Source organism: Pongo abelii, chromosome 12 (assembly GCF_028885655.2).
Source record: "Pongo abelii isolate AG06213 chromosome 12, NHGRI_mPonAbe1-v2.0_pri, whole genome shotgun sequence".
Classification (NCBI taxonomy): domain Eukaryota; kingdom Metazoa; phylum Chordata; class Mammalia; order Primates; family Hominidae; genus Pongo; species Pongo abelii.
This window is the reverse complement of record NC_071997.2, coordinates 107,201,138-107,228,194: the sequence shown is the minus strand read 5'-3', so window position 1 is coordinate 107,228,194 and position 27,057 is coordinate 107,201,138. Positions and strand designations below refer to the sequence as shown.

Sequence of the window (27,057 nt, the reverse complement as noted above, 5' to 3'; positions counted from 1 at the left end):
CTGAATGAATACCAGGACAGAAAGCTCGCTGCCCTGTTTAGATAGCCCATTGTATCGCTACACCGGACACACCACAGTTCCAAAGCTGTCACAAATGCTACCACAGGTCAAAATAGGAGGACAGCCAGCAGTCCACTGACATCACACATGGTACAGACACACTAAAAGCAGCAACAAAAGACTATCACAACTATTATTTAGCAGTGCTCTGAAACAGTGTTTTCCAAACTTTTCTCAAGATAAAAAATGTCCAGGGCCTTTGTTTAAAAAATAAAACAAAGCAGACTCCTCAGCCTCAACCCAGACCTACTAATATTCCCAAGGGTGAAGGCCTGGGACTTTGTATATTTAACAAGCAGCACAGGTGATTCTTTCCAGGAAATTCCGGGAAGCACTGCTTCCCCCCAAATTAGAAGTTCTTACCAACACAAAGAGGTAAAAAATTGAGACGGGGTAGAACTATCAGAAAGTGATTCAGTTGCTGCTTCCTACAGATGATGTAATTATCTACTTGGAAGTCCAAGGAAAGGAACTGAAAAATTATTAGAACCACATATTGACAGAAGAACCAGTGAGACTTCAAGATGGAAATGTCCATGAGATCTCTGAATGTAGGAGTCTTAACCTAAACAAGAAGAACGAGCTGGAATTAAGAACTGTAGAAATTTGTTAGCGTCTGGGGTGGAGTGAGGGGCATGTAAAAGCTGGAACTGTGAGAAAACATTCAGAAAGAAGGTGTGCAAGAGAATGCCGGGGAGCACAGGATCTGGCTTATCAAAGGTGATCCAAAGGCTTAATGAGTAATTAACATGCACATTTCACAGCTAGACATTTTGTAGTCACTAAATGAAGATATACAACATATAACACACATGGATTAAATTTATTTAGAGAAAGAGTTCAACCCTAGATCTGTACCTGTAGATCTCAGAAAGCATGAGGTATTCAGGCAATAATCACTGATAGATTTGAGTTAATGCAGAAATAGATAAGCAATTCACACTACTGAGTCACAGAGAACACACTGATCTTCCCCACACATGGAAGCAGAAGATGCACTCTCCAGTGCAGCTCTGGTGGCCATCTGCAAGAACAAAAAAAAGATCTAAAGTTGACAAAAGGGCTGTGGCTAAGTGATGACTGCCACAGGAAATTGCTCATTTGAAGAACTGCTTGGTTTAAGTTAAGTCATACACTTCTTTGTAATGGAAAAACCTCCTTGTCATCTCTCTAAGAATAATCAGGCTACAGTTGAAAAAATGCCTTATTGTTTCATAAACTACACACCAATTCTTATTTGATCGCATCCATCTTTTTAAACAGCTGGGTCCATTTTGAATGTTCTCGTTTTAAACAGCATTTTTGCAGCTGTAAGTGGTTTTATGAATAAATCGTGCATGCAAACAACACAGTAGAATTGGGCAATGTTCGGATGATTGAAAGGAGCAATATTTAAAACATCCCAAGCAACCTACTGAAAATACGGATAAAGGGTGTCACAATATCCCAGACTATTCCCCCTAACCCTTGGAGGGCTCTAGAAAGTCCAGAATTTCAAAGGGAGGCCTTTGGTCAACGAAGCAGTCACTTTAGCTCTAAGTCAGCTGTCGACTGGGAGAGTTTCAGAGCACTTCTCCCCAGGCCTCCATAACACCATCAACACGAGTAAAAAGATGAACCCAGAGCCTGCATGTTCCTGGCAACCAACACCCTCTCAACTAACACATTGCCACAGTGCCATGATCTGCCTATCTGGGGTTAATTCCAGCACGATCTTTATATCAGGTTATACTTTTTAAAAATAAGAAATCAGACTCTCACCTGGATTTTTATTCCTGTGAGGCTCAGTACATCCCCTCAGGCGACCCTAATCCTCAACTCTCAAAACCCTTCTCTTTGTCTTCATAGTCCAGCATGAGCAAAATCCCTCCTCTGTCCGAGGCTTACGCATCAACCTCTTCTCTGAATGTTGCTTTCACCTACGGCTCTAGGAGGAAACCTGGCATTCCCTGAAGGCTCGGCTTCCCTGCAGCCATTTCAAGCAGCAGCTGCTTTCTTTCTCACACCCCTCAAACAACTAGACCTCCAGGTGGAGAAGAAGTCCTCCTAGAACCACAGTGCCACTCTCAGATCATTTTCCCTTTTCCTTAAAACTCCAATTTTGAATGTCATATCATCAGACCAAAACCCAAATTGTTCCTCCTTCGCGGAGTCCAACATTACTACTGTCATAATTCTTGTTGATTTCAACATTTACAGCTGATCTTTCCAATGCACTGATCGTAATGGGATGAATGACAGCCCCCCAAAAGATATGTCCACATCCTAATCTCTGGAACCTGCATTACCTTATATGGCAGAAGAGTGAATATTACCTTCTATGACAAAATTAACTTAAGAATCTAGATGGGAGAGGAAGCATTTATCCTGGATTACCTGGTTGGGCCCAAAATGCAATCAAATGTATTTTCATATAAGACAGATACACAGAGGAAAAGAGATAGACGAGAAGGAGGCAATGTGACCAAGGAGGCAGAGACTGAAGTGACACAGCCACAAGTCAAAGAACGCCAACTGCCGCTAGAAGCTGGAAGAGGGAAGAACAGTGTGATGTTAAATGTATGTGTCAAGGGGCTGGGCGCGGTGGGTGGCTCACGCCTGTAATCCCAGCACTTTGAGAGGCCAAGGCGGGTGGATCACCTGAGGCCAGGAGTTCAAGACCAGCCTGGCCAACACCGCGAAACCCCATCTCTACTAAAAATACAAAAATTAGCTGGGCATGTTGGCGCACGCCTGTAATCCCAGCTACTCGGGAGGCTGAGGCAGGAGAATAGCTTGAACCTGGGAGGTTGCAGTGAACTGAGATCGTGCCTCTGCCCTCCAGCCTGGGTGACAAAGTGAGACTCCATCTCAAAGAAATAATAAAATAAAATAAATTTTATGTGTCAATTTGACTTGGCTATGAGAAGCTCAGATATTTGGTCAAATGCTCTTCTGGGTGTTCCTTTTAGGAATGTTAAATGAGATTAACATTTATATTGGTAGACTGTGTAAAAGAGATGGCCTTCCCTAGTGTGGATGAGCCTCACCCAATCATTTGAAGGCCTGAATACAATAAAAAGGCTGACCCAGCCCTGAATAAGAAAAAAGTCCTCTTGTCTTCAAACTGTCTGCCTTTGGACCCAAACTGAAAAATCAACTCTTCCTAGGTCTGGAGCCTGCTGGCACTACCCACCATTGGTTCTCCTGGTTCTCAGGCCTTCAGACCAGGATTGGACCTATATCATCAGTTCTCCTGGGTCTCCAACTTGTCAACTCACCCCGCAGATCTTGGGACTTGTCATCCTCCATAACTGCATGAGCCATTTCCTTACAATAAATCTCACAGACATGCGCGTGCCCACGCTATTGAGTCTGTTTCTCTAGAGAATCCTAATACAAAGAGATACTTTCCTAGAGCCTGCAGAGAGAGTGTGGCTCTGCTGACACTTTGATTTCAAACTTGTGTCCAGCACAGTAAGAGGATAAATTTCTGTTCGTTTAGGACCCCAGGCTGGTGGTAATTTGTTATGGCATCCACAGGAAGCTCATATATCTGTTAATACATATGTCCTCTCTGAACTCCTCTTCTTCAGCAACAGTTCTCCCACCCTATGTTGGCTGCCATTTCTAGTCACCTCCTACCTACAACATTTTATTGCCAGTTACTGTACATTACCTGAAATCTCAGTTTCAAGCACCTACTCTCACCAACTTCTGTCTTTCTAGCACCTTCCTTCTAGTAGTCTGCCTCGAACAACACTTCAACCCACTGAACCTATACTACATTGAGCCTACCATCTTTATCTTGTCTTCCTCATGGCCTAATTTCTCTCTTGAACCAAGCTCCACGCCTACATTTGATATTATATTTTCTTTGCACACACTCAAACCCCCCCCCCTTGCCACTTGTCTTCGTCATACTTTTCTATCAAAACCCAACCCTATCCACTCTCTGCCTTCACCCACACAATGTGTGGTGGGAGTGAAATACACAGCTATGCTGACTGGTCTGACGCTGAATTCACAACTACCAACCTCAAGTTAGTCATTCCAATGTCAGTTTAAATGTCGCTATCTCAAAAAGGCTTTCCCTAGCCATCCAATTTAAAATACAAAATCATAGCTTTATTGAGTGACATGGTTTGGATGTGGGTCCCCTCCAAATCTCATGTTGAAATGTGATTCCCAGTGTTAGAGGTGGGGCGTGGTGGGAGGTGACTGCATTATGGGGGCGGATCCCTCAAGAATGGTTTAGTGCCATTCCCTTGGTGATGAGTGAGTTCTCAGTCCACGGGAGAGCTGGCTGTTTAAAGGAGCTGGCTTCTCCTCCTCTCCCCCTCTTGCCCCTGCTCTCGTCCTGTGATCTGCCTGCTTCTGCTATGCCTTCCACCATGATTGTAAACTTCCTGAGGCCCTCACCAGATGCTGAGCAGACACTGGTGCCATGCTTGCACAGCCTGCAGAACCATGAGCCAATTAAATTTGTTTTCTTTATAAATTACCCAGTCTCAGGTATTCCTTTATAGTAATGCAAAAAACGAATACATTGAGATACTATTCATATGCCATAAAATTCACCCACTGTAAAATTCAGTGGTTTTTAGTATATTCAAAGAGTTGTACAACCATAACTAATATCTAATTTCAGCACATTTTCATCACTCTAAAAAAGAAACCCAATACTCAGCAGCCACTTCCCATTCCTCCCTCTCCCCAGCCCCCGGCAACTACTAATGTATGTTCTGTTCATTTGCCTATTCTGTATATTTCATTGTGTCTCTATGCATTTGCCCACTCTGTACATATCACATAAATGGAGTAACACAATATGTGACATTTTGTGTCTGACTTTTTCACTTAGCATGTTTTCAATGTTCACCTATGTTTTAGTGTGTATCGGTACCTCATTTCTTTTGCTTACCTAATAGTACTCCATTGTATTGGTAAACTACACTTTGTCCAGTCACCAGTTGATGGACATTTGGGTTGTTTCCACTTTTTAGCTCTTTGGAATAATGTTGCCATGACCATTCACATACAAGTTTTTGTGGAGACATGTACTTTCAGTTCTCAAGGGTGTATACCTAGGAGCAGAATTGTTGGATCACATGGTAAGTCTATGTTTAACATTCTAAGAAACTGTTAAACTGTTTTCCAATGTGGCTATACCATTTTATATTCCCACCAACAAAGTATAAGGGTTCTGATTTTTCTACATCATTGTCAACACTGTTATGGTCAGTCTTTTTTATTTAGCTGTCCTACTGGGTATGAAATAGCACCTTGCTGTGTTTTTGATTTGTGTTTCCCTCATGATTATGTTAAACATTTTTTCATGTGCTTATCAACCATTGGTATATCTTCTTTGGAGAAACATCCATTCAGATCCTTTCCCCATTTTTTCTCCCAATTTACTTTTTTTTTTTTTTTTTTTTTTTTTGAGATGGAGTCTCACTCTGTCACCCACGCTGCAGTCCAGTGGCACAATCTCAGCTCACTGCAACCTCCGCCTCCCGGGCTCAAGTGATCCTCCTGCAGCCTCCAGAGTAGCTGGAATTACAGGCACCCACCACCACACCTGGCTAATTTTTGTATTTTGTGTAGAGATGGGGTTTCACTATGTTGGTCAGGCTGGTCTCAAACTCCTGGAGTCAAGCAATCCATCTGCCTCAGCCTCCCAAAGTGCTGGGATTACAGGCATGAGCCACCACGCCCGGCCTAATCTACATATTTTATTGTGGTAAAATCATACAACATAAAACTTACCACCTTAACCATTTTTAAGTGTACAGTACAGTAGTAGTGTTAAGTATGTTCACGTTGCCAGAACTTTTTCATCGTGCAAATCTGAAACTCTACACTGATGAAACAATAATTTCCCATTTTCTCCTCCCAACTGATAACGACCATTCTATTTTTCCCTTTACCCATTTTAAAACTGGGTTAGTTGGGGTTTTGTTTTTGTTGTTGCTGAGTTTTAAGAGTTCTTTATAATTCTGGATACAAGTCCCTTATCAGATACTTGATTTGTAAATATTTTCTACTCAGCGGGTTCTTTTTACTTTCCTGATGGCACCCTTTGAAGCACCAAAGTCTTTAATTTTGTTGAAGTCCAATTTGTCTATTTTTCTTTTGTTGCTTGAGCTTTTGGTATTATATTTAAGAAGGCACTAACTCAAGGTCATAAAGACTTACACCTAATCTAAGAGTTTTACAGTTGTAGCTCTTACATTAAGGGGTCTATAATCCATTTTGAATTCATGTTTTATATGGTATAAGGCAGGGATCCAAATTCATTCTTTTGCCTGTGAATATCCAGTTGTTGTCTCAGCACCATATTTTGAAAAGACTATTCTTTCCTCCACTGGATGGTCATCACCCTCATTGAAAATTTGACAATAACAAATATAAGGGTTTATTTCTGGAGTCTCAATTCTATCTTCCTGCAGTATCACCGTCTTGATTACTATTGCTTTGAAGTAAGTCTTCAAATCAGGAAGTGTGAGTCTTCCAAATTTGCTATTCTTTTTTTTCTTTTTTTCTTTTTTTTTGAGACAGAGTCTCACTCTGTCACTCAGGCTGCAGGCTGGAGTGCAGTGGTGCGATCTCAGCTCACTGCAAGCTCCGCCTCCCAGGTTCACGCCATTCTCCTACCTCAGCCTCCTGAGTAGCTGGGACGACAGGCACCCGCCCCCATGCCCAGCTAATTTTTTGTATTTTTAGTGGAGATGGGGTTTCACCGTGTTAGCCAGGATGGTCTCGACCTCCTGACCTTGTGATCCACCTGCCTCGGCCTCCAAATTTGCTTCTTTTTTTGAAGACTGCTTTGACCATTTTGGATCTCTTGTATTTCTATATGAATTTTAGGATCAGTTTATGGGGTTATGCAGAAAAGCAGTTGAGATTTTCATAGAGACTGCACTGAATCTGTAGATGAATTGGGGAGTATTGTCATTTTAAATGTTAAGTCTTCTAACCCATGAACACAGTATGTCTATTTCCTTAGGTCTTAATTTCTTCTTTTTTTTTTTTTTTTTTTTTTGAGACGGAGTCTCTCTCTGTCACCCAGGATGGAGTGCAGTGGTGCGATCTTGCCTAACTGCAACCTCCGCCTTCCAGGTTCAAGCAGTTCTCCTGCCTCAGCCTCCCAAGTAGCTGGGACTACAGGCACGTGCCACCACACCCAGCTAATTTTTTTTTTTTTTTGCATTTTTAATAGAGATGGGGTTTCACCATGTTGGCCAGGCTGGTTTCAAACTCCTGACCTCAAGTGACCCACCCACCTGAGCCTCCCAAAGTGCTGGGATTATGGGCACGAGCCACCACACTTGGCCTATTTCTTTCAGCCATGTTTTCCACTTTTTAGTGCACAAGTTTAGTACTTCTTTGATTAAATGTAATCCTATTTTGTTCTTTTCGATGCTACTGTGAATGAAACTGTTTTCTTAATTTCATTTTCAGGTTGTTCATTGTTAATATAGAGAAATATAACTAATTTTTGCATTTTTTGTAGTAGGTTGGTATAAAAGTAATTGCAGTTTTTGCCATTAAAAATAACGGGGAAACCACAATTACTTTTGCACCAATCTAATATTTTTGTATTGATTTTGTATCTTATAAACTTGGTAAATTTATTATCTATAATGGTTTTTTGTGTGTATTAGTTAGGATTTTCTATATATGAGATCATGTCATCTGTGAAGAGAGGCAGTTTTACTTCTTCCTTTTCAATATGGATGCATTTTGCTTGCTTTCTTGCTTAAGTACTCTGGCTAGGACCTCCAGTACAATGTTGAATAAAAATGGCAGGAGTGGATATCCTTGTCTTTTTCCTGGTTTTAGGGGAAAAGCTTTCAGTCTTTCACTATTAAGTATGTTAACTGTGGGTTTTTCTTTCTTAAGAGACAGGGTCTCTCTCACTCTGTCACCCAGGCTGGAGTGCCAGTGATGCAATCATAACTTACTGCAGCCTCAACCTCCCGGGCTCAAGTGATCCTCCCACCTCAGCCTCCTGAGTAGGTAGGACTACAAGTGTATACCACCAAGCCCAGCTAATTTTTTTTCATTATTGTTATAATTTTGGTAGAGATAGGGTCTCACTATGTTGCTCAGGCTGGTCTTGAATTCCTGGCTTCAAGTGATTCTCCCTCCTGAGTCTCTCGAAGGGATTAAAGGTGTGAGCCACTCTGGCCACTGTGGGTTTTTCATAGATGTCCTTTTTCGGGTTGAGAAAGTTCTCCTCTATTCCCAGTTTATTGCATTTTTTTTTTAATCGTGAAAGAGTGTTGGGTTTTGTCAAATTCCTTTTTCATATTTATTGAGAAGATCTTATTTTTCATCCTTTAGTCTGTTAACACGGTATATTATACCGATTTTTGCATGCAAACCAACTTTTGCATTTCAGGTGGTAATTCTCACTTGCTCATGTTGTATAATCCTTTGTATGTTCTTCCAAATTTGGTTTGCTAATATTACTTTTTAAAAAAAACTAAGAGATTCAAGATGTAATAGTCTAGAAGTAGCAAATTGGAAAACAGGTAGAAAAATAATCAGCGTGACTAGTGTAGGCAGAATTCTGTTTACCTTCAGCGAACCCTGTCCTTGTATGATCTCTTCCCCTTTGAGTGTGGGTGGAACCTATAAATATGATAAGCTATCATTCCTTTGATTACATTATGTTACAAGGCAAAAGGGAGATTACACTGGGTGGGCCTGGTCTAATCATGTGAGCCCCTTAAAAGCCGTATTTCTCTGGCTGGTTGCAGGAAAGGAAATCAGAGAGATGAATTCTAGCTGGCCTAGAAGAAAGCAAATGTTCATGTTGCAAACTGCCTATGGGGGCCACATGAAAAGAAACTGCAGCCTCTGGGAGCTGAGACTCATCCTCAGCTGGCTGCCAGCAAGAAAATGGGGACCTCAGCATCACAGTTGCAACTAAACAAACTGTGCGAACAGGGAGCTAGCAGGAGGCCCTCTAAGCCCTAGGTGATAACTACAGCCTCAGCTGACACTTTGATTTCAGCTCAGTGACACCTGGAGCAGAGAGTCTGGACTTCTGACTTACAAAAATGGAGACAATAAGTTTCCACTATTTTAAGCAGTTAAATTTGTAGTAATGTTTTAATGCAAAAACAGAAAGTTAAAACAGTGAGCACAAGTCCTGGTTTGTCCAAGATAATCACAGTTTATGCATGTTGTCCCTGCATAATTAATAGTGCCTCCTTTCACACTCAAGTGGGTCTGGTTTTGATGATAAATTATATGGTCACCCTAAAGTCAATCCCTAAATATGCACGGGATGTGAGAGAATAAATAACCACCTGAAAGGGTTGCAGGGAAGTGGAGTTCTTCTAGGACAGCCAAATTTCAATGGAGACAGGGGGTGAAAGAAATGTACAGAGAAGCAGCTGAAAGTGAGGGCAGCTTGCTGGCCAAGGACCAGCGGTGCTAAAGGGAGCTGAGCTGTGGAGGACTGACTTATGAGAAAGCTGGGCTGGGGCAGGAAGTACTGACCATGACAAAATGCTGGTGTCACCCAAGACAAGAGGCCAGACAGCTTAAACGAGGACACTGACTGATAAAAGCAGAGACAGGGGGCATGGCAGACCCAGTCTCAGCAGTTTCTTTGAGAAGAGTTGGCCATTGGGTTAAAGGACTTGATTTTGTATATTCTGTTTTTAATTTCTTCATGTGTATGTCTTAGCTCTTGCTTGCCACAAGTGGGGATATTCTCTTATAAGTTAAAAAAAATTGTCTAGTTTTGTACTTTGCACAAAGTAATTGTTTAATTATGACACGTGGCTATTTAAAACTGGACAGGAGCATGCTCAGTAAGCACACCTTTTTCCCATGAATACATATTATCTTTCATAATTCAAGAGGTGTGAGGAGAGGGACACTAGTCATATGGAAATTGAACACTGCTTCTGACCAAGATAAGTCAACAATCTCAACTGATCCAGGTCTGTCACAAGAAAATTTGCTCTGACTCCCTAAATGGCTTACTTTTGCTATCACTAATGCCCAAACAATTATACTGCACATATATAAGCTGTCCATTAACCTTTTTTTAAATATTTAAATATTTATTTAACAGAGATTGTTAAAGAAATCCAAAATACTTCCTCATTTATAGAAGATTTTGAAGAACACAATAAGTAACTTTGTTCAGAGGTGGACTCTGCCATCTGCTGGGAAGAAAGGTGAAATTTCCATACTATCAACCAGTCAGTTACATAACTACCCTCCATGAAGGCCCTCTACTAACTGTATCTGTGGTACAGGTGTATTTTGTATAAATGGACATACAGAGTGGGAGACTTCCTGCCAAGGCGTAACTAGATGGGAATCAGTCAGATCTGTCTTGGTAAAGTGAAACCAAGGAAGCAGAGATCTGAATGGAAGGCAGAGAAGGAGGCATGTTTGCTATGAGCCTTCCTTGCATATCAAGAAAGGCTGAAGGCCGGGCGTGATGGCTCACACCTGTAATCCCAGCACTTTGGGAGGCCAAGGCGGGCAGATCATGAGGTCAAGAGATCGAGACCATCCTGGCCAACATGGTGAAACCTCATCTCTACTAAAAACACAAAAATTAGCTGGCATGGTGGTACGCGCCTGTAGTCCCAGCTACTTGGGAGGCTGAGGCAGGAGAATCGCTTGAACCCGGAAGTGGAGGTTGCAGTGAGCCGAGATCACACCACTGCACTCCAGCCTGGCGACACAGGGAGACTCCATCTCAAAAAAAAAAAAGAAAGGTTGAAGAGTTTCAGTTGGGAAAAATGAAAAAGGTCTGGAGATGGATGCTGGTGATGGCTGCACAACAATGTGAATGTCCTTAATGCCACTGAACTGTACTCTTAAAAATGGTTAAGATGGTAAATGTTATATTACATATATTTTACCACACAATTAATAGGAGCTTGGGAGGGAGGGAGGTATGCAGGCACGGAGGGAGTTTGGTTTAAAGTGAATCAGAAAAGCACGTATGCCCAGATCAAGGAAAAGGAAGGTTAAGGTTAAAGATGATTTAATAGTGATTTAAAAAAAAAACCACACAATTATATATCCAAAATACTTTACTTAAAAAAAACTAACCTATTTAAATATGGCAATAAAAGTCCTAGTAAATATTATAGTTAGTTGTTTTAATAAAGTCTTCCTTTAAAAAGTATAATTTAGTAGGAAAACATAAAAATCACTATGGCTAAATTAACCACTTATGTGGGAACCCTTGTTCTGATTACAAGGCTTTATCCCATGTGGGACAGACTGTAATTTCCAAACAGATACTGGGTAGAAGATCACTGCGACAATGTCTCCATCACACAGGCTCCTTTGCAATGTGACCTTCCCACGACCATCACCAGCACCATGAGTGGAGTCCCGTTGTCCTCCCCTTCATTCTGGGCTGGCCTCAGTGACTCCTCACATAATGCAGAACACAGCAGAAGTGAGGCTGCACACCTCCCACAGCCAGGGGTGAAGGCCTGTGCCTCGGCCCTGCTCTCCTGGACAACTGCTGTCTGGATGCCTCCTCTAGGGATGCTGTCTCTTAAGACACAGCGGCCAAGCGGTGAGAAGCACAAACCACATTAAGAGACCACACATAGGTGGCCCCAGTGTCTGTTCCAGCAGATCCCAGCCTTCCCCATCCCAGGGCAGTCAGACATGGGAGGGAAGAACCCTCCAGTCACTCAAGCCATATCCCCCAACCCTGGTACTTCAATCACCCCAGCGAAGCCCCCAGACGGCATGGAGCAGAGAAAAGCCAACCCTCTACCCCATCCAAATCTGCAGGTGTAATCAAATGATTGGTGTTTAATGTCACTAACTTTTAGGGTGGCTTATTATGCAGCAAGAGTCACTGGAACACCACAGTACTGATGGCAAGGTTACTCAAATATTTATCAACTGTCTCAAAGAAGAAGACTGATATAACCTTGCATATTTGAATACAAAAATTAATATTTAGTTACTGTCCACTCTCTTATTTCCAGGTAGAGGGACTCTCTAACCCTCACTCACTCCTCTCCTAATCAGACTGGTTGGTTTTCAAGAAGGAAATGAACATGCCTACATCAACCCCTTCCTCTCCCTTTTTTCTTGGGATCTGCACACTCCTCAGAGAGCACGCATTCTCCTCTCCACCCAGATCCATAAATGTTCAGGATCTGCTCCCTGCTGGAAATGCCAGCAGTTGGGTGGGGTATATTTGATTTGGGGGCTACTGGCAAGTTCACAGTTTCCCCACAATTAAAACCACTTTCTCAAACAGACTGCCATTTGCCTAACTCCTGGCTGTCATCTTGTGGGGAGGAAAAGTGAAGTGCAATTAATGAGTCTTCTAAAATTCTAATAGGAACTACTATTAGAAATGGTGGCCGGGTGCGGTGGCTCAGACTGTAAGCCCAGCACTTTGGAAGGCCGAGGCGGGCAGATCAGCTGAGGTCAGGAGTTCGAGAGCAGCCTGGCCAACATGGTGAAACCCTGTCTCTACTAAAAATACAAAAATCAGCCGAGCGTGGTGGCGGGCACCTGTAATCCCAGCTACTGAGGAGGCTGAGGCAGGAGAATCGCTTGAACCTGGGAGGGGGAGGTTGCAGTGAGCCGAGATCGTGCCCCTGCACTCCAGCCTAGGCGACAAAGCAGGACTGCATCCCCCAAAAAAAAAAAAAAAAAAAAAAGGAAATGGTGTTGGAGGGCTGGGTTCCATGGCTTATGCCTGTAATCCCAGCACAGGAAGGTGGAGGTGGGCAGATCGTTTGTGCTCAGCTCAGGAGTTTGAGACCAGTCTGGGCAAAACTGGCAAAACACTGTCTCTACAAAAATTATCTGGGAATGGTGGCACACGACTGTAGTCCCAGCTACTCAGGAGGCTGAGGTGGGAGGACTGCTTGAGCCCAGGAGGTCAAGGCTGTAGTGATCCATGATCATGCCACTGCACTCCAGATGGGCAACAGAGTGGTTTCCCGTCTCAAAAAAAAAAAAGAAGAAGAAAAAATGGGTCAGAAATAGATATTCATTTATTCATTAGGAGACTTAGCTATCCTAGCTGTCTCCATCTTTCTTAAACCTACTTTCCCTCTTAAACCTACTTTAATCGGTTTTTGCCCCTACCACTCCACAGAAACTGTTCTCCAGACAATCTCCACATTGTTAGACAAAGGGTCAGTTCTTATTCCTTACTTGACTGTTGGCAGCATTCGACACAGTTGATCACTTCCTCCTCCTCAAAACACATTCTTCACTTGTTTTCCAGAACACACACTCTCCTGGCTTTCATCCCACCTCACTGGAGGCAGGATCTTCCACTTCTCCCAGATGTCCTCATATTGAAGAGCTTCAGGGGTCAGTTCTTACTCCTCTTTTTCCTGCTCTATCTCCACTCATTCTCTTCATGGTATAAGTGGTATCACCCAGTCTCATGGCTATTTTATATATACGCCATTGACTCCCAGATTTATACTTCTATCTCAGACTTCTCTCTCAAACTCTAGACTCATAATATACAATGACCTCAACAACTCCATATGGACGGATATCTAATAAGCAACTTAAGTTCAACATGTCCAGAACAAACGGTGAATCAAGGTTCATCCTTGATCCTAACATCTAAACACTCTCCATCCACAGCCTTCCCCATCTCAGTCTATGGCAATTCCATCCTTCTATGCTCAGGACAAAATCTTAGACTTTCCCTTGACTCCTCCGCTCTCACAAGCCACATCCAACCCATTAGGCTGATTTATACAACATATCATAATTCAATCCTTTTTACAACCTCTACTACTGTCCGACCATATCTTGTTTTAATTATCATTAGAATTTCTCCTAAATGGTCTCTCTGTTCCTCTCTTTCTTTTCTACTATCTACTCTTTACATGGCATCTAGACTGACCATTTAAAAATATAAATCATATCATGTTATTCTTCTGTTCAAAACCCTATAAAGACTCCTCATTTCACTCAGAGTAAAAGTCCTTACAATGGTCAATGGGCCTACATTAATGTTTTCACCTTGTCTCTTACAATCCTCCCCTGCTCATTGCATTCTGGCCATGCTGGCTTCTTTCCCTGGATTTACAGGTATACCCCTACCCTGAACACTACCTCTTCTCTTCCCCAGATCCCTGCTGGTAAACTTCTAAGCATGCTCAAATCTCATTTTCTCAACAAGGCCTATATGACTTCCATATTCAACCTCCAATCTCCCCAGCCCTACGTTCCTGATTCCACTTGCTAATCTGTTCATGTTAGAGTCCCATGCAGGTTGGCAGAAGGGCTGTGCTCCATCGATGCAGGTGCCCAGCCTCCTCCATCTGAGGACTTCTGCCTCAGCCAGTTCTTTTGGAGACCATTCTATTTGGTCAATGTATATCGGCAGTGGGGGGTAAAGATAGAGGCACACCTGCTTCAAACTGCCTTGGCTGAGAAGTGATATATATATAATATACAACATACCCTCCTTGTGGCCAGATGGGATTATATGACTAGTTCTCTCCAGTGGAATTTAAGCAAAGGAAACCGTGGATATTAGTGAAACTTCAATCACCAGGTACCTTTTTGTTCCCTTTTCTTATGCACAGAGCACCCTTACCTCCTCCCACCATGCCACACATGCCCAGGCAGAACACGTGCAGTCCAGTTCAGTCGGTGCATCCAGGATCTCTGGATATGGCATAGTCTTCTTCATAAGGATCATGCAGAACTCCTTAAGATCCAATGTATGAACTAAAAAGGCAAACTATCTGCACCAGGCTGGGTGCGGCGGCTCACGCCTGTAATCCCAGCACTTTGGGAGGCTGAGGCAGGCGGATCACGAGGTCAGGAGATCGAGACCATCCTAGCTAACACGGTGAAACCCTGTCTCTACTAAAAATACAAAAAATTAGCCAGGCATGGTGGTGGGCACCTGTAGTCCTAGCAACTCAGGAGGCTGAGGCAGGAGAATGGCATGAACCCAGGAGGTGCAGCTTAAAGTGAGCCGAGATCGCGCCACTGCACTCCAGCCTGGGCGACAGAGCAAGACTCCATCGCCAAAACAAACAAACAAACAAAAAAAACTATCTGCACCTTCCCTTCCTGCTCCCAATATACAACAGTGGAGCCGGAGCAGGAGTTTCTTCCTTATCCAATATCCTTCTGGGCCAGATGGGCTCTGGCATACCCTCCAGAGGGGCTGCACAACCTTCACAACCCATCAACCTACCCTGCCAGACCAAGTTCTCAGAGGTTTTTGTTTTGTTTTTTTTTTAATAGTAGTTTTATAGCTCAAATATTTAAGGGCTTGTTCAGTTCAAGCTCATAATTTCTTTGCCAATGTAATTCCCTCAGAAACTTAGTAGGCCTTTGATCTATTTGTTTCTAGTTGATTCCATGTGCCAGTAACCACACACAAAAAGTTCTTTCCTAAGACTAGTAGTTCTTTGCCGCTTGCTTTCAACTAACAGAAGCCACCTGGAGGCCATATGAACAAGGTCAGTTGCTTCTGGCTTTGGCTGTATGATAGAATCACTTGGGGAACTTTTTTTTTTTTTTTTTTTGAGATGGAGTTTCACTCTTTTTGCCCAGGCTAGAGTGCAATGGCGCAATCTCGGCTCACTGCAACCTCAACCTCTGCCTCCCAGGTTCACGCGATTCTCCTGCCTCAGCCTCCAAGTAGCAGGGATTACAGGCACCCACCACCACACCCAGCTAATTTTTTGTATTTTTAGTGGAGACAGGGTTTTACCATGTTCGCCAGGCTGGTCTCAAACTCCTGACCTCAGATATCTGCCCATCTTGGCCTCCCAAAGTGCTGGGATTAGAGGAGTGAGCCACCATGCCCAGACCACTTGGGGAACTTTTAAAAACTGTTTATGACCAGGGTTTCATGTACCTCAGACCAATAAATCAGAATCTCTGCAGGCAGAACCAAGGGGATTCTGATAAGCAGCCAAGGAAAAGAGACCATACCCTTCATCTGATCTTTGCCACAGGACTGGGTCACCTTTTTCAACTGAGAAGGTCTACTAGGACTTTGTGGCTTAAAGCCTTACTTTGAGGTCTTAAAGCCTCAACTCTTAACGCTTTCTCTGTAGGGTCTGGAAGCAGTCTGTTTTTCCTTTCACTGCCCCAAGAGTCAGAGCTTTCTCTGTTCCCTTTCATTTATTGCTTGTGCACTAGCCAATTCTTTCTAAGCTCATCTCTATCCTATGTCACCTTACCATTAGCAGTTTCACATTCTGATCTTTTCCAACACCTGACCTAGAGCCGGGTGAGTATGAGGCGTGCCTTCCAAATTATCACAGATGACACATTTACCAAATTGGTTACCACTATATAACATGGGTTTCTGACTTTCCCTCCCCAAAGTCAGTTTCCTCATCAAGTGTGCCATGTGACTGCTAAGACAGTAACACACATTTTACGAGTTTAACAGAACTCTACTTCTAGTACTAAAACTTCAGTGACTTAACACAAAGTTCTTATCATGCCTCCATCACAGTCAAGTGGGTTGCTGGATATTCTTCTCCACCCATCATTCAAGGACCCAGTTACCTTTCGCTTAATGGTTTCACCCTCCACTGAGTCCTAATGACGTTCTTTCCACCAAGATAGCAGAGAGGGTAGAGAAGGCACCCTGCTATTTATTAACTGTCTTCTTCTGGAAAGATACCTATCATTCTGTTCGCATTCTACTGCCAAGAACTACTCACGTGGTTCCACTTAGTTACACGAAGGCTGAAAAGTGTAGTCTAGACATGTGCCAACAAGAATAGGAAAAAAGTAATGCTGACAAGCTCCAGCAGTCTCTTTCACACTCATTAAAACTTAAGCTCCACAGGGCAGGAGTCTTTGTCTGATTTGTTCATAGATGTATCCCAAATACCTCTTACAGGACCTGGCACACAGTAGGTGTTTAAAAAATAAATTTTGAATGAAAGACAGGATGAATCTCAGATATGGTACCATATGGCATTTTCTTTGTAATAAAGGCAAACAAAATGGACCAAGGACTAAAAGAATGAATTATACTGCATAGTTACTGAGATAAAACATTCAACAGAAATTTTTGGAAAAATCAAAATAAACTTCCAGGTACTACTTAAAACTCATATATCACATCTACAATGAAAATTCATATACTAGCTGGTTAAACACACACTTAAACTCACGTGTGAGCATATAGAAATATTTGTTCAAAATATTAGTATAAACACAGCCGACAATCTCAAAGAAATTACTATTAAATTGATAGCACATCTTTTTGTTAGCTGGAAACCTCTTTACTCAGCCTCAAAATTCAACCACATCTTCCTCAAAGAGCAAGAGCTTTGCATGTACAGAATCTTAACTTTGAAAACAAGTTACATACAGACACCTACACATACTGCTAAAAGGCCTTACCAGTATGCATCTACCATACACAAGGCATACATCCATCAAAATTCAGAACTGATACGTTTATCACACTAGCTTCAAAATTATGCAGGATAACAATACTTATTTTTTAAAAAAATTAAGTCTCTTTAACAAAAATAAAGGAATTTATAAAACAAGCTGAAATAAGAATAACAACACATGCAAATAAGACCTAGTACACAAGAGTGCTGTGAGGGTCAAACAGCAATGTAAGAATTCATTTGTGATTTGTATACTTTTCTGTATGTATCTTATAACTCAATGAAAAAATTCAAGAGTAGATGAAAACATGCAAATCATAAAGCAGTATCAGTCACTTGTCTCTAAACAAATACAAAACCCCCATTTTTAAAAGGGTTATAGGTTAGCCAAATGAGGAAGTTCAAACCAGGCGGAATAAGAAGTTCCCCATTCTCTTAGCCCCAACATCCACAATGAGAATTTTCAGTAGAAACATACCAGCAAACTCAATCACCATGAAAGGTAAAACAGCAAAAACTATCCCAGTGTAAAAAATTAGACTCTACACACACACACACACACACAAAACCAGTGGAAAAAACATTAACAATTAACACAGTGAAGTACTTGTACTTTAAGAAAGCAAAAAGAAACAATTTGAAAATCTGTAAATTTTCTTTATTCAATGAAAAAGAAAAGAAACTACTGTGTTTTTTTCCTTTTTTGGGATTTTAAAAGTGGCTCTTCAACAACAACCACCACCAAAAAAAAAATGGAATTCACAACAGAACAAGACCCAGGATAGGATATTCAGTTTAACAAAATTTTATCATTAATTATAACAGAAACCTATCTAGGGAAAAAAAAAGGATCTTTAACAGATTTTCAGAGATGAAGGAACTAGAGTTAAGTGTACATGCGGGTTGAAGTTTGTTCTGCTTTTTTCTTTAATTCCTGATGTGAGTTTATCTGCTTTTTCTTGGTTGAGTTTTAAGACAACCAAAGGGAAAATTAAAACTGGTTATTAAAGCTTTCTAATACTTGAAGGCCAATAGGATAACCAGGCTAAAGAACCTAGATCCTGAATTATACTTCTGACCTTATATGTTTTTCTACTGTTTAGCAAACCAACCAACCAACAAACAAAAACTAGAGGAAAGATTTTAAAACAAAGGCTGTAGCAACCTTTTGGAAGGAAAATATGGAATTTTTAAGACTTTGGAAATAAATTGAGAGAAAGGAAGGAAAATAATTGATGATAACCATGTTACATAATTTATAAGAACCATAGAAAAATGAGATACTGACTTCCGCCAAGATATTATTATTTTAAAAACTACTTTTGAAGGTAAAGACACCAATGTGGCAATGGTTATAAAATACAATGTTTTTTCCAACTTTACAAGCATAAATAATTAACTCCTTTATTTTCTGCAACTTTCCTTGCAACATTTAAACCCTACAAATGTGACGAAATTTTGCTTGCAAAAAGAACTTTAAGTCTTACTTAAAGCTCAAAAGAATAAGCATTAGGGGGGGCGGATTCCCCTTGCACAGTTTTTTGTTTTTGTTTTTGAGACGGAGTCTTGCTCTGTCTCCCAGGCTGGAGTGCAGCGGCGCAAACTCGGCTCACTGCAAGCTCCGCCTCCCAAGTTCACGCCATTCTCCTGCCTCAGCCTCCCGAGTAGCTGGGACTACAGGTGCCTGCCACCACACCCGGCTAATTTTTTTTTTTGTATTTTTAGTAGAGACGGGGTTTCACTGTGTCAGCCAGGATGGTCTCGATCTCCTGACCTCGTGATCCGCCCACCTCAGCCTCCCAAAGTGCTGGGATTATAGGCATGAGCCACCGCGCCTGGCCTGTACAGTTTTAAAATAAGAAGAAACTCACTTTTCCCTTTGGAAAGAGAGCATTGCAACATTCCATTTTACTGAATAAAAGAGACCATTTCAAATGTAGTATCTTTATTTCCTGGAATTTTTTAAAATTCTGCTTTTAAAATCAAGTGAGGAAGCACATTTTTGCAATTCTGGCATAAATGTTAGTGTTAAGATTTTACTATACCACATCCTTATTTGGGAGGCATCCATGAGGAAACTGGTCCAGGTGCTGTTACTGATCAAACAGATTAACACTCAGGGACACAGATGAAACACAAAGCAGTTACCCAAGAGGAATGCTCCTTCATCTGGTGCTGGTTGCTGTGAGGGCCACCGGCATGGCCACGCCAAAAGCAATTCTGGCAGAGCTGATAGTTGTGGCACTGCTGGCATCGGTACCGGAAACCCATCATACTCTCACATCGGCAGTAGGAGCACTCCACGGGATGGAAGACTTGTGGACAGGAGAGAAAAGGGGAGAAAAAAGGGCAGGAGAGAAGGGATGGAATAAAAGAAGAAAGAATAAATTTTCACTTGGAGAATAAAGTCAATACAGACGAATACCAAAACTAATATAAAAACAAAGGTAAAAACAAAAGTAGAGCCGGATGCGGTGGCTTGCCCTTGTAATCCCAGCACTATGGGAGGCTGAGGTGGGCAGATCACTCGAGACCAGGAGTTCAAGACCAGCCTGGACAACATGGCAAAACCCTGTCTCTACTAAAATTACAAAAAAATTGGCTGCGCATGATGGCGCATGCCTGTAATCTCAGTTACTCAGGAGGCTGAGGCACAAGAATCATTTGAAACCAGGAAGCAGAGGCTGCAGTGAGTGGAGATCATGCCACTGCATTCCAGCCTGGGCGACAGAGCAAGACTCTGTCTCAAAAACAAAACAAAACAAAACAAAATTAGAACTAAAGAATCTAAATTCTCTGCTAGTCTAACTAGCCATTTACTAGAAAAAAAAGAAAAGATTTAATACATCAGAAAAAAATTCAACACAGACTAATGATTCTAATCTAATCATTCCAATGTACTATCAAGGGCAATATACAACTGTATGTTACAGATCACTATTTATACTTATAAATGTTGGCAGCACAATTGTTTCCTCTGACAATTCAACTCTGAACACAAGAAAAGGAAGTTAATAGAAAAGAGGGATAGGCCGGGCGTGGTGGCTCACGCCTGTAATCCCAGCACTTTGGGAGGCCGAGGCAGGCAGATCACGAGGTCAGGAGTTCGAGACCAGCCTGACCAACATGGAGAAACCCTGTTCTCTACTAAAAATATAAAATTAGCCAAGCGTGGTGGCGCATGCCTGTAATCCCAGCTACTCGGGAGGCTGAGGCTGAAGAATTGCTTGAACCTGGGAGGCGGGGGTTGCAGCGAGCCAAGATCGCACCATTGCACTCCAGCCTGGGCAACAAGGGCAAAACTCCGTCTCAAAAACAAACAAAAAAAAGAAGACGAAAAGAGGGATAGAATATTCAAACCTTCATTGAACAACTCTTTCTAGCATTATATATATAAAACTACAATCTTACTTCAATTATAGGGACTTCTAGACTTGCTTCCAAAAATATGTATTAACTAGTGAATCAAGACTCAAAAAATATTGAGTATGAGGTGAGAAAAACAATGTAACAAGATTATATAACACGATCACTAGGGACTAAAAGAAAACTAAACTCAGTAATGAGAAATCCAAAGGATATTACTTCTTCTAAGAAATTCAGTTTTTTGCCATCAAGGTATTTCTACGGAATGCTGGAAATGCTAATTAAGAGCATGTGCTCCAAATTAACTATACAACCTAGGATAGTTCCTCCAGAGAACAGGACTCCTTCTGTCTCAGCAAATGTCAATGAGGTCAACATATGTGCAGCCAGTATTTATAATTCTAAGTAATTTAGGTTAATATTAAAAGATATATGTATGTTAGTATTAAATTATCAAATACATTCTGATAATTTTGGTTGAACATATATGTCTATGTGATTCTCCTGTGTTCTCTTCCAAACCACTCAAGAGCCAATCCTTAGTCAGTGGAATAGGTGATACGTGGAAAAGCAGAGAACCAGAATGATGAAAAAATTAACAAGTGTGTTGGGTCAATTATAAACAAGAAAAAGAAGGACTGTTCAGGTTCTGGTAAAAGTATTATTTTGGTAAAGTGCATCACTTAGTAGTTACCTTCTTATATACTTGGATTAGTAAATCAATTTAAAAAGTGCAACTTTGCTTAAGTGAATAAACATTTCTCCTTATGCATAGTAATGTCAATATAATTCATGACAAACTTCATAGAGCCCAAACCAAAAAAAACCATAAATACCATAATTTTATAATTTGTTTCTCACCATTAAAATTAAGACATACAGAAAAATATTAGTGATAGGTAACATATTTTATTTCTAGATATTTTAATGATTTTACAACATTTCTGTGTCTCTGATAAAAATATTACAAACCACATACATTAAGAATGTAATCAATAAACTATACACTTTATAAAAGTCACAATAAAATGTTCATATGCATATGGATAATAATACATCTTGACAAGTGAGGCTCTTTCTACTTGGTATAGCAAATACAAAATGATTTTATGAAAATCAATTGGACATAAAACTACTAAAACACTTAAGGCTATAAAAGCATTGCTCTCCAAAATTTAAATCTATCCAATAATCCTGTTTTAAAAATTTTGCTGTTTTAGTCTAGAGAGATTCTGGTCCTTTAAGAAACGAATCCTTAATCTGCAGTACTTGTGAACTAAAGCTATAGTTGGGTAAAAGGCTGAGAAAATTTTATTTTGAAGTATGGATAGGAGAGCGAGAAAATAAAAACAGTATGGATGTTTATTTTATTCTTCTAGGGGGGATAAAAGCGGACTCTTGGCTCTTCCTCTTTCTCTTTTGAGGAATGAAGAAAGGCAAGAGCCTGGAGAGACGGAAGGTTACTAGAAATACAATGGCCTTCCCTTTAACAAACTCCAACAACCTAAAGGAGGAGATAAACTGATGGCACAAACAGGAAAAATTAAGAAGTCACTAAGAGATAAGTACCATTTTAACTCAAAGCAAAACAAAGATTTATGTCAAATTACTGCGAGTGACACCAAGAATAGTTTCAAGGCAAAATGGTGAAGGGGAAAAAAAAATGGGAAAAAAAAAAGAAAGGGAACCCACTGTTAAATTGTATCTAGGCTATTTTTCTTTAAATTATTCCAAAATAATTATAGTTTTAGCAGTTGATATAGCATACATACAGTTTTTTATAGCTATGAGTGTGATAAATCAAAGAGGAAACAGGAAGTCATGGCTAAAAATCAGTTGGGCTCAAACAGAAAACAATCATCTGAAATCTTAGGGAGGAAAAGCCTATAGTTGAAGTTGTATGATCTGATATGACTACTTCTTGGTATCCTTTCTTGTGTTTTTTTTTTTTGAGACAGAGTCTCACTCTGTCACCCAGGCCAGAGTGCAGTGGCGCGATCTCAACTCATTGCAGCCTCCACCTCCCAGGTTCAAGTGATTCTCCTGCCTCAGCCTCCCAAGTAGCTGGGATTACAGGCACTCACAACCACGCCCAGCTAATTTTTGTATTTTTAGTAGAAACAGGGTTTCGCCATGTCGGCCAGGCGGGCTGGAACTCCTGATCACAAGTGATCCACCCGCTTCACTCCCAAAGTGCTGGAATTACAGGTGTCAGCCACCAGGCCCAGCCTACTTCTTGGTATCCTTTTTAAAGTAATAAGTCTCTTCGAGATCAGCCTGGCCAGCATGGTGAAACCCCATCTCTACTAAAAAGATAAAAATTAGCCAGGCGTAGTGGCCGGCGCCTGTAATCCCAGCTACTCGGGAGGCTGAGGCAGGAGAATTGCTCGAACCCGGGAGGCAGAGGTTGCAGTGAGCCAGGACTGCCCCACAGCACTCCAGCCTGGGCGACAGAGTGAGACTCTGTTTCAAAAAAAAAAAAAAAGTAATAAGTATCCTCCCTTTTTTAAAAAAAATTCTTCTGAAAGCCAAAACCACAAAATCAAATGACAGAGTGACAGCAAATGTCAACTCTAATTTTCAATGATATTAACAGCTAAGGACATTGCAAATAATCAGTTCCTATACTTTCTATAGCATGAGGAATTGAACAATAAAAGTTCTGCTTACCATTCTCAACATGGGCAAGCCTGTGCATGAGAGGTAGCCAGACAAGGCACTGGGGAGGAGGGTCAGCCATCATCATGTCTAAAAACATATTTAGCATTATCTTTCTCTGTAAAGAGAAGAAAAACAAATATACTTTAAATTTTTTAGGAATCTCCAAACTCCCAAGTTTAAGTTAATTTAGGATTTTTCCCATCCAAGCTTTAGTGAATTACATGGTAAATTTCATAGCAAAATAAAATATTTTACATTACTAAAGACACTACTACATGCTGTACTTTACACTACTACTATTAGTATATTCAAATGTATTCCCATATACATTATTTTATTTTAGTCAACTGTATAAGGTAAACTAGGTTAGACATTACTATCTTCACTTTAAAGATAAGAAAACAAAGCATTTAAAGGTTTTGTAGTGGACTGGCCCAAATCAGACATAAACCCAAGACTCTCCTTCAAGTTATGATTTCTGCTATCCAGTGGGGAAGAGAAGACATCCTACACCCAAGTGTAAGAGCAGGGACTGTGGCTGGTTGTCTACCATATTTCCAGCTCTCCTAACAGTGCCTGGCACAAAAGATGCACTTAAGTAACTATTGAAATAATAATAATAATAATTTGAAGGGCAAACACCTAGACATCATTTAATAACTTTCTCATTTAGAGAAAACAGAAGTTTAAGTAGTTTAAATAATTTGACAACATCACAGAGATAGTTACGATAAGGATGAGATTGGAACCTACATGTCCAAATGCCCATCACAATGTTCCTGTTATACCATCTCCCTAGCTAGACTCCATTTTTCTGTTCTATCTTTATTTCTCTTTTTAACAAATATATAGTAAGCTTCCACTGTATATGAAACACTGAAAGAGTATGTCCCACGTAGACACCAAATTAGAAAGCAGTCTAGAAAGATGATAAAAATAGAGTTATATGACATAGAACGAATTCTCCACAATATTTCAAATTAATTAATTTTCTTTTTATTTTCTCCAGCCCACATGACACCTTTCCAGCTCCAAAGAAAAGGAAAAAGGAGCTGAAAGTCCAGGTCACACAACTCAACAAGAGAGTTCCGTGATTGTAACCTGGACATGAAAACCTGACTTCAAATTGTTCCAAAAGAAGAGCCCAGACAACAGGGCACACACTCAGGAGGTGCACGGCCATCGGCTGCCTCCTCCATGTCCTGATCCCACCACTCAGAGGCAGGGTGGTGACTGGGGCGAAGCCAAAAGCACACCCAGAATTTCACCTTGGTCTTTCCCAAGTAACTGTTCTCAGTCCCACCACTTTCTTAACGTGAACAACAGGATATAAAAAACATAGGTGTCTCCCCATAAAATGTTTAAATCATTTATTTCGGGGGGGGAAGGTAGAAAAGATAAAACTGGTTAGGGCTGACCTAAAGATATTGCTGGCTGATTACAAAATAACTCTGATTTTTACCACTAAAAAATATACATTTAACACAAACTGGAAGCGAGGAGTGAAGAGACTGTGATGCTCGGCCTGAAGGACGGAGGCCCCCCGGGCTGCCATTGGACCCACCACCGGACCCTCCCAACAAGAGTTCCTGTCTCGCAAGGCTTGAGACTAGACAGACTTATTCCTCTGCATCTTTCTAGCGACTGGGAGAATCTTGATTCCAGTATACGTAAATTGGAGTTCATTTTTATTGAGAATAATATTTAATATAAGAAACTGGCAAATGGGGAATAGAAAAGGGAGGTAGAGTAGAAGGCACAGCAGGAAAGAGGCTGTGCAATAAAAATCTGGAAAAGATGAAGAAAGCCGAGGGACAGTCTCATCTCCAGAAAGCCTGCAGGCCGGCAGGAAGTAGTTAAGTAATTGGACAGTTCCTCAATTTAACTTCTAATATGGAACTACTCTGGGGGCAGGAGGAGCTGAGAGCTACACTAAAGGGCTGACAGAATGATTGGCGGTATGGAGCTGTCATTCAAAGGGCCTCTACACATCACTGAGCACTGATGGTGAAGCATGAGAAGTACTTACTCAAATAGGCTAAATAAAGGTTACCCTAAGTGTTTTCCATCTCAGGATCCAAGAATACTATTGAGACCTTGGTGGGATCTGGGAGGAACCAGTGAATAACATTAAAAACCATAAAGCCACCTAATATTTGAATGGAGGAACCGATATGGAAAATGCCTCTATGGACATGCAAATAACCAACAAACCAAGATAAAGTCAAAAGTGTCTATTTAAAATTATTGAGATTGGCTGGGCGTGGCAGCTCACACCTGTAATCCCAGCACTTTGGGAGGCCAAGGCGGGCAGATGGTTCGAGACCAGCCTGGCCAACACAGTGAAACCCCATCTCTACTAAAAATATGAAAATTAGCTGGGTGTGGTGGCGGGTGCCTGTAATCCCAGCTACTTGAGAGGCTGAGACAGGATAATGGCTTGAACCCAGGAGGCAAAGGTTGCAGTGAGCCAAGATATCACCACTGCACTCCAGCCTGGGTGACGCAGTGAGATTCCATCTCAAAAAAAAAAAATATATATATATATATATATATACACACACACACACATACACACATGTATATAAAATAAAATTATTGAGATAGAAGATGCTAGAAAATTTTTAGCTAGTAAAAAGTGGCAAGCAAAATTAAATGTATCATATACTTTGTCATAAAAGTTTAGTATTTCTATAGCTTATATGTGTTAAAAATTACATTTTTATAATCCACTTATAATTCTAATACTACTTTCTCTAAAAAGTTTTGATTTGCCTACCATGGAGTTTTTGTGTTTTTTTGTTGTTTTTTGAGACGGAGTCTCGCTCTGTCGCCAGGCTGGAGTGCAGTGCAGTGGCGCGATCTTGGCTCACTGCAACCTCTGACTCCCTGGTTCAAGCAATTCTCCTGCCTCAGCTCCCTGAGTTGCTGGGATTACAGGCACACGCCACCACGCCCAGCTAATTTTTGTATTTTTAGTAAGATGGGATTTCACCATGTTGGCCAGGATGGTCTCAATCTCCTAACCTCAAGATCCGCCCACCTCAGCCTCCCAAAGTGCTGGGATTACAGGCGTGAACCACTGCACCCGACCATGGAGTTTTTTTTAAATCTTCAAGATGACAAGGTAGAATTAGATTTTGATACCTCTGAAGACCCTCATAAATAAATTCAGGATCAATCTCCAAAAATTGTCCTAAAGTCACACCATATATGACATTTTCCATAAACATGAGGAATGAAACTAGCAGAGCCATGTCCAAGCACTCTGTCTTCCACCAACCATGTGATTTGGAGAAAATCACTGAACATCTCTGAGTTTCAGTTTTCTCATCTTTCAAGGGCTAAAATAGCAGTTCTCAGTGTGATCAGGGAACCCCTGGAAGGTATTTAAACATTTTCATGGAGTTTCATGGAGTTTTGGAGTATTTCATAATAATACTAAGACATTATTGGTCTTTTTCAATCTAATTCTCTCAAGAGTATACAGTGGGGTTTTCCAGAGACAATGTGATGAAGCCACAATTATCTGAAAAGGCTATTAAAAGACTCTCCCTTTCCCAACTATATAGCTGTCTGGGGCCAAATTTTCTTCCAAATTTTA

General features: G+C 41.0%; 1 protein-coding gene across 32 annotated transcripts in view; it reads right to left on the bottom strand.

Moving 5' to 3' along the window:
- The window catches only part of DTNB (dystrobrevin beta), a 298,344-nt gene that overhangs the window by 180,839 nt on the left and 90,448 nt on the right, over positions 1 to 27,057 (bottom strand). For all 32 annotated transcript variants that reach the window (XR_010136317.1, XR_010136318.1, XR_008522471.1 and 29 more), the window contains 2 exons: positions 23,463 to 23,568; positions 19,575 to 19,741 (listed from right to left, as the gene is read on the bottom strand). Coding sequence is in view for 27 of the 32 variants with exons in the window: in XM_024242395.2 (XP_024098163.1) it covers positions 19,575 to 19,741; positions 23,463 to 23,568 (273 nt within the window). In the remaining 5 variants the exon portion in view is untranslated. The remainder of the gene's footprint in view (positions 1 to 19,574; positions 19,742 to 23,462; positions 23,569 to 27,057) is intronic.